Source organism: Lynx rufus, unplaced genomic scaffold (genome assembly GCF_022079265.1).
Source record: "Lynx rufus isolate CCGP_SWC_20201006 ecotype Redwood Valley unplaced genomic scaffold, mLynRuf1.p SCAF_14, whole genome shotgun sequence".
Taxonomy (NCBI): domain Eukaryota; kingdom Metazoa; phylum Chordata; class Mammalia; order Carnivora; family Felidae; genus Lynx; species Lynx rufus.
Genome location: NW_025814828.1, coordinates 28,187,233 through 28,206,468, shown reverse-complemented (window position 1 = coordinate 28,206,468; position 19,236 = coordinate 28,187,233). Strand labels below are relative to the sequence as shown.

The window sequence follows — 19,236 nt, the reverse complement described above, 5'->3', positions numbered from 1 at the left end:
CTGTGTGTCAGGCTTGCGTTTCTAGAAGTGAACAAAAGCAGTGAAAAAAACCTTTATTCTGCATTCTAGTGGGGGAAACAGATACATAGACAAGATTGGTTAAAATATATAAAATATTACACAGTAGTAAGTGCTGATGAGAAAGAAAGGGATAGGAAATTAGTATATGTATAAATTTGATTAGGAAGTGTGCAATTTTATTTATTTGTTTTTAAATTTTTTTCCACTTATTTTGGGAGAGAGAAAGAGTGCAAGAAGAAGGAGGGGCAGAGAGAGGGAAGGAGAGAATCCCAAGCAGGCTCTGTGCTCTTAACGCAGAGCCTGATGTGGGGCTCTATCGAACCGTGAGCCAAAATCAAGAGTCAGACACTCAACTGACTGAGCCACTCAGGCACCCTGGGAGTGAGCAGTTTTACATGGGGAGAGAGGAGGGAATAACAATCCTAATCCTAATCATAATAATGACTTTTAAGGAAATACATAAAGGAAGTAGAGAAGTGAGCCATGTCAGTGTCTGAGGAAAGAGAATTCCAGGCAGAGGGAACAGTACATGAAAATACAGAAACTACCTAGCCTCTTTGAGGAATGTGAGGAGAGAGGCAAGGAATAAAATCAGAGAGTTAATGGCGAGGCAGACCATGTAGGGCCTGGTATGTCAAAGTTAAATCAATGAATTTTACTCCCCCGATAGCAGGGACTTGAAAAGAAGGTTATGATGAAACATTTTAACAGATCACTCTGGCAGCTTTGCTGAGAATAGATTAACAAGGGCAAGGGTGGGGGTAAGGGAGCCATTAGAAAGTTAATGCACTAAATAATCCATGCAAGATAAAATGGTGGTTTGGATTGAGGGGATGGCAGCAAGGATAGTGACAAGTGGTCAAATTCTGGATACATTTCCGACCAAGTGTTGTACGAGAATGAGTCATCAAACTAGACTCCAGAGTTTCTGTGTGAGCCACTGCAAGTTTGTACTTGTTGATTATTGAGGAAGGGAGAACTATAAGAGAAGTAGGTGGGTTTGGGGCGGTGTGATGGGGATGAATACTACAAGTTCAGTTTTGGAGCCTTGAGTCTTGTGATGACTCTACATAGAAATACTGAATAAGCAGATGAATCTAGAGTCTGGAGTTCAGGGAAGAGGTCTGGGCTAGGCTTGTAAAATTGGAAGTTACCAGCACATGGCTGGCACTCAAATTTCTGAGGTTAGGTGAGATTAATATATTTATGTTGCTTGACAAGGTAGAATAAATTCTCCTTTGTTTTCTTTAGGTTTTTCAAGTAAAATTCCAACTTGTTTCAATGAAAAACTTTATTGAGGGGTAATGAAGAGTAACATTCAACTCTTAAGGGTGATGGGTATGAGTTGTCAATTAAAAATCAGAATCTTGTGGAAAATTGTATATTGATTGCTATTTGTCTTTGTGTGTGTGTGTGTGTTTCAGGCCAGACCTGTTTGATTGGAACAGTGTGGTTTGCCAGCAGTCAGCCACACAACGACTGGAACATGCGTTCAACATTGCCAAATATCAATTAGGCATAGAGAAACTGCTGGATCCTGAAGGTTGGTACATTTCTCGAGTGCCATGGTTTTTAGTGTAGTTTAATATTTATCATGTCAGACTTAAAATTTCCACAAACTAAGCACAAAAGAGAAACTATGCATGGTATGTTTTTCTGTATCCTGGATGTAGTTAACACACTCTTTCTTCTTGCATTATATTCTGAATTGTCCTGCATGATTTTAGTTCGCAAAATACCATTATCTTAAAGTGTGAAACTTGAGGGAAAAAATTCCAACCCTTTAGAATGTATATGCCTCATGGATGAAGCATACTACGTTTGAAGTATGTTGACTCCAAATAGTTATAAAAAGTTCGTGTTTTGCTTATTCTACCAAGAGATTTGATAGACTAATCAGCTATAATTAATTAGCTACTCTTGCCAATTTCATTCATATACTCTATAAAAGGCAACATGGTTTACTGTTTAAATGAGGAAATCTATTCCTGGCACTGCTTCTGTTATAATTTGTCACTCTGGGGGAAGTCCTCCGTTGGATGGTTATTCATTTTCTGCTTCTTAAATTGACAGGCAGCACTGTATTTATGTTTCCATTATATTATGCTTAAATAAATAGCATCCTTATCTCTGGTGCTACATAGTCCTACTTTGCACACACACGCATTAGAGGGATAATGATTCTTGACTTCTGCTTTTCTTCTGGCTTATGAGGCACTTTTTTTGTTTGCCAACTTGTTTGAAATTGTACAGTCTGTTCTCACTTCCCTGAGGCTTTACCCTACTTTAAAACCAGAATTTGGAGAAGCGGTATCAGTGGGATTGATACCTGTGACATAATACAACCTGGTATTTGGGTAGGGTTATATAATTAAACGGTCTTTGGAATATCGAATCATTTGCAACTGCGGAGATTGGGTGGTAGTGATAGGTCTCATCAGGAAAAGCCCAGAAACACTTCAGAGGATAGTCTTTCAGTGAACTTACCTTCAACTAGAATCTAATCCTCTGTGTTGCAGACCTGATTGTCTCATCTTATTGACAGCAGATGCATATTGTGTGTGTGTTTGGGGGGAGGGGTAATTTTAAACTCAAAAACGCATATATCAATCAAAATGAAAATTCAGTCATTTTAAATGAGATACATAACTACCACAAGAACCAGAATGGTCACATGTAATTGACCAATATATTGTTCTTATTAGGCATGTGTACTTGGGAAGGAAATTGATAATAACACAGATGTGTTTGTGAGGTTGAAATCAGATTAAGTTGATTAGAAATCTTTCTTCTGCTTTAAATAATGCATAATTTAGCACTGACTCCTGTAAACTCTTTTTGTTGCTTCAGTAGATAATTAGCATTCCTCCTGCCCCGGTCGGCCCCGGTTTTGCTCTAAGGCAGAAATTGTATCAATCTTATTTCCTTGTTTTGCAGGATGGGGGAGGGTTACCTCACTGTTGACTCCCATACAGATATACATGTTGTTTTAATATCTCCAGTGAGGTAGATAAGGGCAGACATAATGAAAATATGAACTCTAACCCCTACGCGTAAAAGGTACAGTGTATGGGTTTGAAGGATATGCCTGTTAATAGTGTTTTATTTTTCATTAATCCATACATGGTAACCAGTTCCCGTTACCTGGGATATATGCTCTAGTTATTCTTGTATGTGCCCTATCCTTTCATAAAATAGTGAGAGTAGGCTTAAATGAATTTTTTTTTTGTTAAGTGACAAAATGGCTTTTGATCTTAAGTCCTCCTTTGAATCAGTGAAATAGGGACACCAAATAGGCATCCACATCATAATCAGGAACTAGAGTGATAAGCCTGTAATCAGAAAAGGGCAGTTACATAAATGATGTATTTTATAGCATAAAATAGCCTGATATACCCATTTCCATACGTTTTCCTAAATGGGAAGTACATGTTGAAATGCATATCCTCTAGAGCGTTATAATATCTCAAACAACAATTCAATGTCAACCAAATATAACATGGAATACAAACTGATTAATAGAGATCAAACCCCTGGTTATGGTTTCGTTTTGCCAATAAAGTCTTTGAGCTGAAAACCCTTTCTGTTGATGGGCTCCCTTCCATTTTAAAGAGCATTCTGTCTCCTGAAATGGTTTATTACAGTTTATTTATGGCTGTCAGTAGGATGAGGATTCAACATAAATCTTATATGTTTAGATTTCTGTCAGTTCCTGCCATTGTGTTAGGGAAATAACCAAGTATGCTTTTAAAAATTACTGTTCAATATCTTTCAAGAGATGTTATCAGTGATAATTGAAAAAAAATACTAACTGAATCGTAAGGATTTTTATTTACTCATTTGTTAGTCGCAAAAGAGAGAATAGCATTTCTAAGAATCTAAGACTTAGAACACTTTGTTCAGTGTATCTCACATGGGAGATTCATGGACTTCTTTCATGCTCTGTATGGTAATTACCTTTGAGATGTTCATATTTTTATTTAAACACATATTGGTTCTTTAGCTTATACATAACGGTGTCAGCTATTCTCCAAAGCAGTTTTCATTTCATAACTAATATACTTCTTAGGAGGTTAATAAAATATTTTGCTTTATATTTGGGGAGATTTTTATTTTGGGGGGATTGAAGTTGTATTTGGCCTTAGAAATACCTGCCAAAAATGTGTTTAGAATTTTAAATGTATGCTTTGTTTATTGGGTTGATTTATAAATTAAAAAGTCATTGAAGTATAATTGGGAGGTTTTCATGTCTTGCATATATTGACTTTGGTATATTTTATTTGGCTTTAACTGGTGTTTTGAGGCCTGAGGTTTGGTTTTAAGAGGAATTGCCTTTTAAAATGAGTAGCAGTAAGCATTAGCATAAGCAATTTCAGGAGCTGTTTCTGGTGTGTTTAAATGTTAACATATGCAAAAATAAGTACTCCTAGGGTAAAATTATTTAATAATTTATGCATCTTTAGGCTCATAGTTATAAAAGGTTTATCTCCTTCAAAATATATCCTATTGTGAATCAGACGATTCACTTTCTGTCACGATTTCCCTGTAAGACATGCTTAGCGCTTGCATTGTGGGTTTTATATACCCACAATTATTGTTTGCTTCCCTGAGTTTCAACAAATTAGTTTGTTTGCCAATCCACACAGCACTTTCTGCATTACGAGAATGCTTTGTCAGCTTTTCCATGTGAATAACAAAGTAAAGATGTTCTTTTTAAAGGAATACAAAAAATGGGGATAAAAATTGTGCTGGTTCTAGATATCTTTTGCATATTACTTTTCTAAATCATTTCCATTTGGGATATACAATATGATGTGAAATGCCCTCACTTATTTACCAGGGTAACTTTGGATTGAAAAATGAATGATGAGAGTCAAATTTGAGGAACACTGTGGCTTGCAAGAAATATTTGTAACCTCAAAATGACATTTACAAACCAATTAGTTCGGTTTTAATCCACTTCATTTTAACTTCATGAAGATGGTGACACAGATTGTATTTTCTGCTTGGTTAATCTCTGCATCACTCTTCAGTTGTTTTCAGAGCCTACTTTTCCAAGAATAAGCACTGCCTTTTGGAAGGTTACACTCCTGAAATGAACGGTTTTAGACTTAACTTTATATGTATGCAGTTTATTAGCCTTTAAAAAATTTCAAGGGAGGAACGTCTGGGTGGCTCAGTTGGTTAAACGTCCACCTCTTGATTTCGGCTCAGGTCATAATCTCACGGTCATGGGATTGAACATGGGATCCGGCCCCATGTTGGGCTCCTTGTTGGAGCCTCACTCCCTGTCTCCCTCCCCTTCCCCCTCCCCCCTCTCCCTCAAAAAGAAAGAAGGAAGGGAAGAAGGAAGGAAGGGAAGAAGGAAGGAAGGGAAGAAGGAAGGAAGGGAAGAAGGAAGGAAGGGAAGAAGGAAGGAAGGGAAGAAGGAAGGAAGGGAAGAAGGAAAGAAAGAACGAACGAAAGAAAATCAAGGGAAAATGTGTAGCATTTGACCTAAAAGAGAAGAATGCTTTTAAGTCCTCTTATTTGGATATCCGTTGTTCGAGCAAGTGGTGTTTTTCTTTCATCTTTGTTAAAACCATCACATTTTGATTCCCTAACAAAAAGAAATATTAGTAAGTGGTTTATGCTAAGTTAACATGTAAAGAGAAAAACTATGCCAAATTTAGAAGGATATTGTTGACTGAAATAACTAGAACTTCTTATACACATGCACATTCATTTCATATCATTTGGGTTGATTTTTATCTAGAACCTACTGTAGAATACCTTTTCTTCCAGAAACTGTAATGAGATTGGAATCTATTGGTGTTCCCCATGAATATGACTTCAACTAGAAATTTTTATTATAAGTGTCTCAGATTCTTTAGAACCAAACTGTCTGCAGTGTTAAATGTTCTTTTTCCCACATATTAAAAAAAAGTATTTTAGTAGTACATGTAAATAAAAACAGCCATTGTGTTTTTGATGACAAAGTAACTTGTACAAAATAAGTTATTTTTTTTTTAATTTTTTTTCAACGTTTATTTATTTTTGGGACAGAGAGAGACAGAGCATGAACGGGGGAGGGGCAGAGAGAGAGGGAGACACAGAATCGGAAACAGGCTCCAGGCTCCGAGCCATCAGCCCAGAGCCCGACGCGGGGCTTGAACTCCCGGACCGTGAGATCGTGACCTGGCTGAAGTCGGACACTTAACCGACTGCGCCACCCAGGCGCCCCCAAAATAAGTTATTTGTATAATTTTTTTGTTGATTTAGATCACTGTCTCTGGCAGAGAGTCTTTAGATATACTACAAATTGTTGCTATCTAAAACTAAATGGTGAGTTTCTTGGAAAAACATTTTTTAGTCTAGTTATTCTGTTATGGAAAATGGAAAGTATGATCATCTGCTTATGCAGATATGATAATAGCAAAATAATGTTCCTATTATATCAGCAGGAGACTACTTTTTCCAGGATTTCTTTTTTAAGGAAACATTAAAATTTGATCATTAAAACCAAATTATATCATTTAATAGTGTTAAATGTAATAATAATGAAAATATTTCTTTAATTTTGAACTGCAATGGATTGTACTTGGAATGCACAAATTAGAAATGGTGTCATATTAGCAAAGAAATGGGGTACATTAGCAAATTTAGTGTTGACATCTCGTTTACTTCATGTGTCTTGAGTGCAACCTATTAACAAAGCAGTTTGGGAAATGCTGTTAAATAGTTTAAATATATACTTGTATTAGTATTGCTTAGAACAGACACTAGCATTGATACATAACGAGGCTTTACGAAAACTGATGGCTGATAGAGACGTCCAGAGAAATGTGATCAACATATTCCTAGCCTGCATGTTATTAGAGTAAGGCTACTTATTAGGATATACTTGACTATTTTTAGGTTTTATCCTGGACCTAATAAAATACATGTTATTTGTACATTTTTTAATTGATTTAGACTATTGTCTATGGCAGAGAGCCTTTAGAGATATTACAAGTTGTTGCTATCTAAAAGTAAAAAAGAGGTTCTTCTACAACTTTTCTTTTCCATGGGCGGATACATGATATAACTAGCCTTAACTATCCAATGACACTTTAATATACTTGAATGCATTTGAGTTAAAGTTGACTCGACCAGAGTGTCTGGAGACATCCTTAGTTTTATCACTGCTACTGTAGAGAACAAATCTTTAAGGGACAGTGAGGCAGTACTTTGTACATGAAAGTAATACACAGCAAAATAAGTAAATGAAAACTTACTACATGAGTAAACAGTTACCAGTGATAGTATACAAACATTATGAGGATACACATAATACATTAACACTGTATTACAGATGATTATATTAACATTAAGATAATACTGTTGGAGTCTTTTATTTCCTGTTGGAGAACTTTTAAATTGCTTGCCCCAACAGAAATCCCAAACAAATAAATATGTTAATACTTTCCAGTATCCTGAAAAGCTAACAGTGGTATGGTGGGTGGTGGGGAAGTGGAGGGGGGGGGGAGAGAGAGAGAGAGAGAGAGAGAGAGAGACAGAGACAGAGACAGGGAGGGAGGGAGGAAATAGGAATTTACTGTGTCTCTTTGATGTCTTCTACATTAATCTCAGTTCAGATAGCATAGAACACCAAATATTTTCAGGACAATTTGAGCAAATCAGTAACAAATTGATGTGATTTTTATTGTGTTGATTCATTTCAGTCATTTGGATGACTGAAATAATTGGATATAACTGTCCCATATTCACCCACTTAGACAATAGGAAGACATCCAGAACATTAAAGACAATATTTGTGTGGGTCCATGGCCTGATTTATCCTTTACCATAATTTAGCATTTTGTACTAATCTTTCATGTCCTTTCATAATTTATGACAATTTTAACTTCATGGAAAATAGTTGATTTATATATTTTATCTCACAGAAGTTGATTTGTTAAGGTAAAATGAGTATTATTTCTCGTTATAGTTAAGTAATGTAGTTTCTCACTTGATTATGAAATTTAAATAAAGAAGTATAATCTAATCATGTTATTCAAGATTTATGTTGTGATGAGGTTCTATACCAAATTTGTTCAGGAGCATTTGAGTATAACCCGTGTCTAGATAACTGGGAATTTCTTTTCAATTATTTTACTCGGATTTTTTTTTTTAATCTAAGTGGGGGAAACATAACACCTTAGGCCTATACAGTCACAATAAATCATATTGAATGACTCATGGGGCATTAAATTGTTTAAACAGCTGGGAAATGCATCCACCACATTCTAGTGCTAAATGACATATAATATTTTGTGGATGATGTCTCTAGGTATATCATCGCTAGGAGTCCATTAGACTGTGAAGGAAAATATATTGGAAAACCAATTTGTTGCCCCTTTGTTTTTGATTTTAAGTAAACTCAGCTATGATGCAGTAAATTAGGTATTAGTATGTTTGAGTAATTAAAGTGTTCCATAGTTGATATCTGTGTTTCTTACTGATCCCAGAGGGGTATAGCTTTAATCAAAAGCATTTTGAATATTTAAATTGTGATGGAAAATGATAATAAAATGGCATAAAAGGGTGTCTGGGTGGCTCAGTTGATTAAGCGTCCAACTCTTGATTTTGGCTTAGGTCATAATCTTGAGGTTTGTGAGTTTGAGCCCCTGTCAGTGTGGAGCCTGCTTGGGATTCTCTTTACCCCTCCCCCCTCAAAATAGATAAATAAACTTCTAAAAATAAGTGAAATGGAATAGTTTCAAAATCTCTGAGGTTTTAGTTAAATCAGTGATAATGTTTGAAAGTAAAGCATATGTTGCTTATAGCTGGAATATTTTCATTCATTTTACTGCTTTCAAAGTAGAATTAACTGTGAAAAAAATTATAAAAGATATCCCAGAAATTGCAAATAAATACCTGAAAGCCTTAAAACTCAGTATTAGAAAAAGAGATTATCAGGTTGATACATATTTTTCCCAATTAAGTGATTTCTTTCTTGACAAAAAAATGGGCCGAGGGGCGCCTGGGTGGCGCAGTCGGTTAAGCGTCCGACTTCAGCCAGGTCACGATCTCGCGGTCCGTGAGTTCGAGCCCCGCGTCAGGCTCTGGGCTGATGGCTCAGAGCCTGGAGCCTGTTTCCGATTCTGTGTCTCCCTCTCTCTCTGCCCCTTCCCCGTTCATGCTCTGTCTCTCTCTGTCCCAAAAATAAATAAACGTTGAGAAAACAAAATTAAAAAAAAAATGGGCCGATTAACAGCTGGAATATGAAATACAAGGTGAAAATGTATTAGTTTAGAAGAATATTGGGGCGCCTGAGTGGCTCAGTCGGTTAAGCGGCTGGCTTCAGCTCAGGTCACGATCTCGTGGTCTGTGAGTTCGAGCCCCGCATCAGGCTCTGTGCTGACAGCTCAGAGCCTGGAGCCTGTTTCAGATTCTGTGTCTCCCTCTCTCTGACCCTCCCCTGTTCATGCTCTGTCTCCCCCTGTCTCAAAAATAAATAAAAAAAACATTAAAAAAAAATTAAAAAAAAAAAAGAATATTGGGTAAAATTATAATGAATTGAGGTCTTGGTTGATTCCATTTAATTCTTCTAACAGGTTAGTTATCCATGTAAAAAAGACTGGAAGCTTTATAGTAGCCTTGTGATTATACTTAAAAGTAAAGTATGCTCTTAGATTTATTTTCTTATCACAAATTTGTGTGGTTAGTAGGTCGTCCTGTGCTGTCCACTAGAGAGATGAGCAAACTGTCAGAGCCATTAAGTGCTTGAGGATGTTATATATTACTAAAATATATTATGGTGGTTGGTGCGCCTGGGTGGCTCAGTTGGTTGGACGTCCAGCTTCGGCTCAGGTCATGATCTCACAGATGGGGAGTTTGAGCCCCGCATTGGGCTCTGTGTTGACAGCTCAGAGCCTGAAGCCTGCTTCATATTCTGTGTCTCCCCCTCTCTCTGCCCCTCCTCTGTTTGTGCTCTCTCTCTCTCTCTCTCACTCTCTCTCTCTCTCTCTTTCTCTGTCTCTCAGAATTAAATGGTTGAAACCCAGTGCTTTTACATTTTAGAAATAATCAATTGTTCTGTAGTACCATTCTTGAGAGTTACTTTTTCAATATTGCTGAATAACCTTGCCTCAAATCGAAGCACAGTTACCTTTTAATGTTTATTTATTTTGACAGAGAGAGAGAGGAGAGAGAGAGAGAGAGAGAGCGAGCGAGCGAGGGAGTGCGAGAGAGCACGAGAGAAGAGAGAGAGAAGAGAGAGCAAGAGAGAAGAGAGAACGAGAGAGAGAAGAGAGCGAGAAAGCGAGAGAGAAGAGAGAGAGAAGAGAGCCAGAAAGCGAGAGAGAGCCAGAAAGCGAGAGAGAGCCAGAAAGCGAGAGAGAGCCAGAAAGTGAGAGAGAGCCAGAAAGCGAGAGAGAGCCAGAAAGTGAGAGAGAGAGAGAGAGAGAGAGAGAGAGAGAGAGACAGCGAGCCAGAATGCAAGAGAGAGAGAGCCAGAAAGCTGAGAGAGAGCCAGAAAGCGAGAGAGAGCCAGAAAGCGAGAGAGCGAGAAAGTGAGAGAGAGGAGAGAGAGAAGAGAGAGACAGTGAGAGAGAGAAGAGAGAGACTGAAAGAGAGAAGAGCGAGACAGCAAGAGAGAGAAGAGAGAGACTGAGAGAGAGAAGAGAGAGCGAGAGAGAGAAGAGAGAGAGCCAGAAAGCGAGAAGAGAGTGAGAAAGTGAAAGAGAAGAGAGAGAGAGAAAGCGAGAGAGAAGAGAGAGAAAGCGAGAGAGAAGAGAGAGCGAGAGAGAAGAGAGAGAGAGAAAGCGAGAGAGAAGAGAGAGCGAGAGAGAAGAGAGAGAAAGTGAGAGAGCGAGAGAGAGGAGAGAGCGAGAGAGAGGAGAGAACGAGAGAGAGAAGAGAGCGAGAAAGCGAGAGAGAGCCAGAAAGCGAGAGAGAGCCAGAAAGCGAGAGAGAGCCAGAAAGTGAGAGAGAGCCAGAAAGCGAGAGAGAGCCAGAAAGTGAGAGAGAGAGAGAGAGACAGCGAGCCAGAATGCAAGCGAGAGAGAGCCAGAAAGCGAGAGAGAGCCAGAAAGTGAGAGAGAGAGAGAGAGACAGCGAGCCAGAATGCAAGCGAGAGAGAGCCAGAAAGCGAGAGAGAGCCAGAAAGTGAGAGAGAGAGAGAGAGACAGCGAGCCAGAATGCAAGCGAGAGAGAGCCAGAAAGCGAGAGAGAGCCAGAAAGCGAGAGAGAGCCAGAAAGCGAGAGAGAGCCAGAAAGTGAGAGAGCGAGAAAGTGAGAGAGAGGAGAGAGAGAAGAGAGAGACAGTGAGAGAGAGAAGAGAGAGACTGAAAGAGAGAAGAGCGAGACAGCAAGAGAGAGAAGAGAGAGACTGAGAGAGAGAAGAGAGAGCGAGAGAGAGAAGAGAGAGAGCCAGAAAGCGAGAAGAGAGTGAGAAAGTGAAAGAGAAGAGAGAGAGAGAAAGCGAGAGAGAAGAGAGAGAGAGAAAGCGAGAGAGAAGAGAGAGAGAGAAAGCGAGAGAGAAGAGAAAGTGAGAGAGTGAGAGAGAGGAGAGAGTGAGAGAGAGGAGAGAGTGAGAGAGAGGAGAGAGAGAGCGAGAGAGAGGAGAGAGAGCGAGAGAGCGAGAGAGAGGAGAGAGAGCGAGAGAGAGGAGAGAGAGCGAGAGAGAGGAGAGAGAGGAGAGAGAGCGAGAGAGAGGAGAGAGAGCGAGAGAGAGAGAGGAGAGAGAGCGAGAGAGAGAGAGGAGAGAGAGCGAGAGAGAGAGAGGAGAGAGGAGAGAGGAGAGAGGAGAGAGGAGAGAGGAGAGAGAGAGAGAGAGAGAGCAAGTGAGAGAAGAGAGAGAGCGAGTGAGAGAGGAGAGAGAGCGAGTGAGAGAGGAGAGAGAGCGAGAGAATGAATCCTCAGCAGGTTCCATGCTGTCAGCATAGAGCTCAATGCGGGGCTCAAACCCACAAACCATGATATCATGACCTGAGCTGAAATCAAAAGTCACATGCTTAACTGACTGAGCCACCCAGGCATCCCTGTACAGTTTATGGCCAGTGATATAAATTCAAATATGTAAAGTTCCTTTTGGTAAAATATAACTAAAATTTAAGAAGGACAACCATGTTCTAGGAGCGTCACGTACTTTATCCTGTTTTTTTGTTTGTTTCTTTGTCGGTTTTTACACAGTAATTCCGGGGCAGTTAATCTTTATGGGAAAACTGAGTCTTAGCAAGCTGTACTAAACCCACGATCACATAACCAAAAGATAGATGAGCTGGACTCAAATCCAGGTTTATCTCTTGTCACACTTGAAGTTATTTACAACAGGACTGCCCACAAAAATCTTGTGGGGTGGTTTATGAAAACACCGGGTTGGAGCAGATATTCTGATTTCATCGGTCTCAGGTGGGGACCTGACACCAGCCATCTTTAAGACCTCATCAGGTGAGACTGTCATATAGCCATGGCAATAATAGCTGCAATACAACAATTGTTGCCATGAGATAGGCTTTTTTAGAGGATACAATCTGAATCGGTTGTCCCAGAGTTTGTTCAGACCTCTAGCATTTTCTTCCTGAAGAGGTGACTAAGGCTGGTGTTTTCGGATCTTCAGTTACCAGAGCAATGCTTGTTGCTAACATTCATGTTGTTAATGAGAAATGGTTCACCGACCAGATATAACACAGAGATACTGTCACGTAAGACTGGCTACCAAAACCTTGTTTTTAGGATTAAGGGACTTGCTTTATCTTCTGTCCGCACAGCTGTCTCTTTTCCATCCATCCCTTCTTCTGTTTATTGCATCACAGACATGCTTGTGATAGAATGCTGCTCACTCTCAGGCACCAACGCCATCAACGGGCTGTCTACGACAACCTGTGTGCAGAGATGGTCCTTGACTCTTGGTTCTTTTATTTATTTTTCCTTTTTTCTCTTTACTTCTCAGTTTGATCCTAACTAATATCACTGTGCCCTGTCATCAGGGGTTAGATGATCCCTTTTTCAACCAGTACATACTTCTTTCACCGGCACAGCTTATAAAGCTGATAAAACTGAATAACACTCATATTCCAGAGGAATTTTCAATAATAACTAAGAAAAAAATTAAATGGCAATAAAATCATTTTTTTCAGAATACAAGCTTGTGATAACCCTATGAATGAAGCAAATGGCTATTTTTAACTTCATAATCTCTGATATTAATGGCATTAATAGGTTGGCTTTAATCACAAGGCGTTTATTTAGGATTGGTGTTGCTAAACAGCCTGTATTTCAGCCAGTTAAATGACCTTTAATGACAGAACATAATGGTCATCATAGCCTGCAGTATCACTTTCCTTGTGTGGGGATTAAATTGGCAATTATACTCACCGATGCAATATAATTTAATCTAATACTACATTTACTTAGCTGTATAGAAGGATACAAGGCATGAAATATGCTAACATGAAATCTTTATGTCATTGGATGGCCCAGAAGCAACAAAACTATGCACACGTGCTCTTCACTCCAATGGGGTGCATATGGCAAGGGCAAGATTCTAGGTCATTATGAGCCACTTGACTTAAACTGCAGCCTTGATTTCCCAGCAATATTCAATATCATTGTAGTCAGAAAAGATGAAGCCCTGCATGTCACTTCATACCTCCCCCCAACCTCACTAGTCTAAAAGTTGTTGTACCTAGCAAACAAAAGAGACGAAACATTCCACCATTATCTTCGCTCCATAATTCTAAGAAAATGAGATTCTTTGGTCATTTTCCGGGGCAAGTTCACATTATTAGCCCGGGTCTGATTTTAACCTTTTATTCGTAGAACCAAAGAGCATTGAGTTAAAATCCTGTTTTGCCTTTAATTAGTTAAGTGGCCCTGGGAAACTTTATGAGTCTCAGTTTTGTTCACGTCCGAAGTAGAATCAATAATGTCTACTTCATACAATTACTGTGAGGATGAAGTTAAATAATACCTGTAAAGTATTTAGCCCGTAATATGCATTCAGAAACAGTGGCTAAAACGTATGTCAAGTGCCCGGAATATTGTAGAAATTAAATGTTTCTTCTCTTTCTATTCCTATAAATTATCTTAATTAGGGAGAGCTGATCTTCCTAATTATTTTGCCGGCCCGTAGGATAAATGCTGACTCTGCAAATTAAATAATTTCCCATTTTAAATCTTACTGTTTTCCCTGTGACCTTCCCACTCTACAGTTTTGTGATCTGAGGGATATTGCTGGTTTACAGCTGGATTTCTAGGTGGTAGTCCTTGACGTTCTTAAGCTGCAGAATATAATACTTCACAGTAAACTTGAACTACGTCTTAAATTACACACACACACAGTCATAGTTTACTGAAGATTTCTAACTCGTCTCCTGAAGGCTGGTTCATAATTACAATACTTTATTCTTAAAATTGACATAGTATTTGTAAGACACGAATGAGTACACTTATGAAAACAAAAGGAGTTATTCCTCTGCAACCATAACTTTATTAACCATGTGTGGGTGGATGAGCTGGTTCCCAAAAATCTCAGAAAAATTCTTGTCTTCTGAAACCAGGAGTAGCATTTGTACAGAAATGTTGATGCGATCTGGTGTAATATTTACTGAAAATTTATGAGCACTGGGCACAGTAATTAACACTTTATAGGTATAATTTCATTTTATTCCCACAAAAATCCTAGGAGGTAGACACTATTACACTGGCTGTTTTTAAGGGAAGAGTTTAAGTAACTTGCCCATATCACTTAGCAAGTGAGTTGGAGTTGAGATTTCCTGCTTGTAGCTACTGCAGAAAGGAATTGTAATGCAGAGTAATTTCTTTCCTCTTCCTTGAAGGTTTACCTTTGCATTGATTCAAAAGTTACTCTGTATATTACGAGGCTAATTGAGTTTGTTTTAAAATGGACGGACATCAGTCATTTGATTCCAAATGTCCTGGAAATAAATGCAAAAGTCCTGCAAACTGGAGCCAAACTAATCCTATCCAAGTCACCCTAAAGTTATCAAAAGGAAATACTAACCACCTACGAGTATATTCCCTTCTACTGCCTCTCTTGGTTAACTCCGGAAATAGAAAGAGTCCGCAAGGCTTTACTTAAGGTGTGCCAAAACATCTCACTGTCTAATGTATTTGCTCAATCAGCTTGAGATGTGAACATCTCTTATCTAGATTGGAATCTCTAAAATACGGATTGGCCAAAAAAAAGTGAGAGAGAGAGACAAGGTTATATCTTAAGAAGGACTGAGTAAAAATATGCATTTTGCTTAGGCCTAAATGTGTAAGTTTCTTTATATGGCACATTTTTTGGATGGATTTTTTTTTATTTGGGGAAGTTGAGAATTTGAATTTGTAGAGATTCAGTTGGGCAAGTGAACACCTTGGAAAAGTGTCTTAAAAACTGTTTGATTAATATTCTATCATTGTAAGGCGATAGCATTCACAGTGAAATGAATATACACACACCTCAGGAAAAGGAGTGGATCTTTTGGGATCTCTTAAGAACTCTTTTGATTTATTTAAAATTAATGCTCTCCAGGGCACCTGGCTGGTTCAGTTGATAGAGCATATGACTCTTGATACCAGGGTTGTGAGTTCAAGCCCCAGGTTGGCTGTAGAGATTAGTTTAAAAAAGATTTAAAAATATTATTCACTGGACAAAGAGTACATGGTGATGACCTTGATAAATGAACCTCATGTCACCTAAAACATAATGATAGACTATTATATTGTTGTGGTTGTTAATCAAAGGGAGTCTGAGCATATATAGCAGGAGGTAGGGAAAGATTAGTCTAGAACAATAGGAATCTTGGAGCATTTTATGTATTTGGAGAAACATGGTGCAGGAACTAGGTTAAAGAAAGCTAAAAGTAAGGACTAATCCTACCTATTTCCAAATTTAATGAATAAATATAAAGATAAGATATAAGCTCCTCCATAAAAATTAAATAACTGCATGTAATTTTCTCTGTATTATTTTATTTCCAACTTTTTTTCCATCAAAGCACATAAGCACTGCATGTGAAAAATGAGAAAAAATAAATCACAAAATACAGAATATTAAGCAACTAAGAGATAAGAAATTAATATTTGAATTTTCATAACTTAAGCAAATTTGCTTATTTAAAATACTAGTTGTAGCAAGATTTCAGTAATACTTGATACGAATTTTCTATTAAATGATAGTATCTGTGTATTCATAGTGAGTGGAAACATTTTAAGCAAAAAAATATATTGCAAAAGGAAAAAAAAGATAACTGCCCTGTTCTTCTTCATCTTAATCTTTATATATACTGGTGAGGAAAATGGCAGTCAAAGGTTACCAGTGCTTGAAAGAATGTTGTCATTTGTTTAAAGTAATCTTTCCTCAGGTTCATCAAGGGCACTGAATAACCATAATTTCTCTGAGAACTTTAATCTTGTAGAAGGAATGGAAACTTTTAAAATTAGAATTTAGTATCAGAACCTAAACACTGGTTACTTAGAAAGCCAAATTTCATCATTATTATAGAGTAATATCATTTCAGCCAGTGTGTCTTTTACTGAACTGAATGCATACTGATTAGTCAAAAAAAATAAAATAATGATTTTGTAGAGCATAAATGTTGGACAGGTGGCTCTATAGACTTGATTTCTTTTTCTGGGGGTAGGGTGGGATTGTGGGTGAACCACACTACTAATAAACTAGAAATTTTGTAGCCCCTACTTCTAATTAGGGCATTGTAATTTGTTTCAGACACTAAGAAAAAGCTTTTTAAATGTATTTGCCTCAGGGTCATTATTTTATCAACTATAAGTTGAATTCATCAGGTACCTGTTGATTGGCAGCTTTATTTAAGAAAGAATGCTCTCTGCTTCAAATGCATCGAAAAGGAAAAGAGACAGAGTCTTCTAAAGAATCGACAATGTAGTATTAGCTAGTATATAGCTAACAGTTATACATGACAAGATGTGATCTCATCCCCATCAATTGATTCACATATAGTAGAATATTTTAAAAAGTGTGAAACATGTTTGTGGACAGTTTATCATAATAAATGACGAAAATGTTTATGTCAAGTGAAAGTGAAAATGCAGATGGGTCATAATCTTTTAGATAGGGTGTTAAATAAAGCAAAACCTATGGGATCTGTACAATTGTCCTTACTCAGCTTCCCTAATAATATTCACAGGACTTAAATACGTAAGTCTATAAATAGCAAAGGTGATCTGGAGCAGGAAGCTAACCTCCCTTTCTATTTCCTTACTTATTTCAAAGTCCATTGATTTCTTAAATAATAAAGTTCTTCACCATTTTGAATAAGGTTTGGTAGTCATTGCTTTCTCTTGAACGTATTTGATTTCTAATAAAAAAGTTCTGCATCTTTTAATTTCAGTTTAAAGGTTTTCTTTAGGCAAAACTCATTGCAAATCCACACATGTGCACATACACATAGACATACATAGGTTCGAATAGTGCATTTTTAAATTACATCTAGTGCAATCAATCACCTCCAACTTGTGAAAAAGCTCTTTAAACTATTTTAAGTGAACATTTACAAGAGGAATTGACCTATAATACACCTCAGGTTTTTAACCTTTTGGAGAGCTATAGAAAAGCTGCTTCTCTATAAAGGTAACATATATTGCCAATATAATATATAAGGGAGGACACCTACTTACAAAACTCAGAAAACAGATTAGTAGGAACAGTTGTTTTATTAGCCTTCTGCTCTTTAATGACTGAGACCACCCTGAGGCTATTTAAAAGATGATTGAATTTGTCCTACAAACACATGGATGAGTTCTGGGATTTTGTTTTTTCCCATGAATCAACCATGTCTGCATTGACTAAAGGAATGGATGAGGCAGCTTTGCAGTAATACATCAGTCTTTTACATTACTTGAAGTTGATGATTTAAATAGCTGTAAATATGGATAAAATGAAGTATTAGAACTATTTCTAATAAAACATTCCACCAATTTATTGCCTGGAAATTAAAGGTTGTTTCAAATATAATTTTAATGTAAACTGTATCTGAATATAAACTGTATATGAAATTCTGGTGCAGTTATTCTGTATCATTATCTAACGTTTCTCAACAAAATGATCATTAGAACAAATATCTTCATTGAGATAGCCTCTTCCAGTGTCCTCTGGACCAGTAAGTGATGCCATCATCTGTTCACTCAGTTTCCCAACGCAAGAGCTGCATATCATCCCCAATTCCCCAATCCCTCTCATCCCTCAATTTAAATCCATCACGATCCTCTGTGGATTATGTTTTCAGACTTTATCAATACATCTTTGATCCCTCTCTGCCTTTACAGCCATAACCCTAGTTCCAGCCATTCTCATCTCTTTCCTTGACCACAGGAAGAGCTTGCTGACTGCTAGCCCTGCTTCCATTCTGGCCCTACCCCCAATCCCTTTTATACACAACATCCAGAGTGATACTACACTATTCAGGCCTGGAAACTTGCTGTGCCAAAAGTCTGAAATGCTTTTCTTTCACTCTACATTTCATAACTGAGTAAACTGAGTCCCCAAAAGATCATGTGCTTTCTTAGTGTAACCAATGTCAGAATAGCATGTTTCTTTGGTCCTAGATATGTGTTCAAACCATTCTGAGTCTTGTGTTTTAAATATGTCCTTAGGTTATTTGATACTATGCATACTGCATTTGAAATCACCTTTTGTCTTTGATTTTCTAGTGGTTTTTAATCATAATATCTAATGCATATATGAGGAAAGAACTATTTGTCATTAAAAACTGTTAAAGGAAAGCATCCCTGTGAAATTATTTGTCTTATGTGTAAGATACCTTAGAAAAATGATCATTTTCATAATTTTCATTAGAATATGTTCAGAATTGGTTTTTATTTTTATTTTATTTTTTACATTTATTTATTTTTGAGAGACAGAGAGCACAAGCGGGGAAGGGGCAGAAAGAGAGAAAATGCAGAACCTGAAGCAGGCTTCAGGCTCTGAGCTGTCAGCACAGAGCCCAATGTGGGGCTTGAACTCACAAACCGCAAGATCATGACCTGAGCTAAAGTCAGATGCTTAACCGACTGAGCCACCCGGGCACCCCTGGAATTGGTTTTTATTTTTAAAAACTTACCATGTTGGTGTGTAATATTTAAATCAAACGAGAATTCAGCAAATGACACTAAAGACTTTCTTATTCAGGATCTCATATGAATACTGTATTAAGATATCACTTACGGTATGTTGCTGTCCTCTGGGGAGAATACCTTATATCTGTG

General features: G+C 37.6%; 1 protein-coding gene across 2 annotated transcripts in view; it reads left to right on the top strand.

Annotated features, from left to right (window-relative positions):
- The window catches only part of DMD (dystrophin), a 1,630,689-nt gene that overhangs the window by 5,719 nt on the left and 1,605,734 nt on the right, over window positions 1-19,236 (top strand). For both annotated transcript variants that reach the window (XM_047076051.1, XM_047076052.1), the window contains exon 2: window positions 1,446-1,564. In XM_047076051.1, the coding sequence (XP_046932007.1) occupies window positions 1,446-1,564 (119 nt within the window). The remainder of the gene's footprint in view (window positions 1-1,445; window positions 1,565-19,236) is intronic.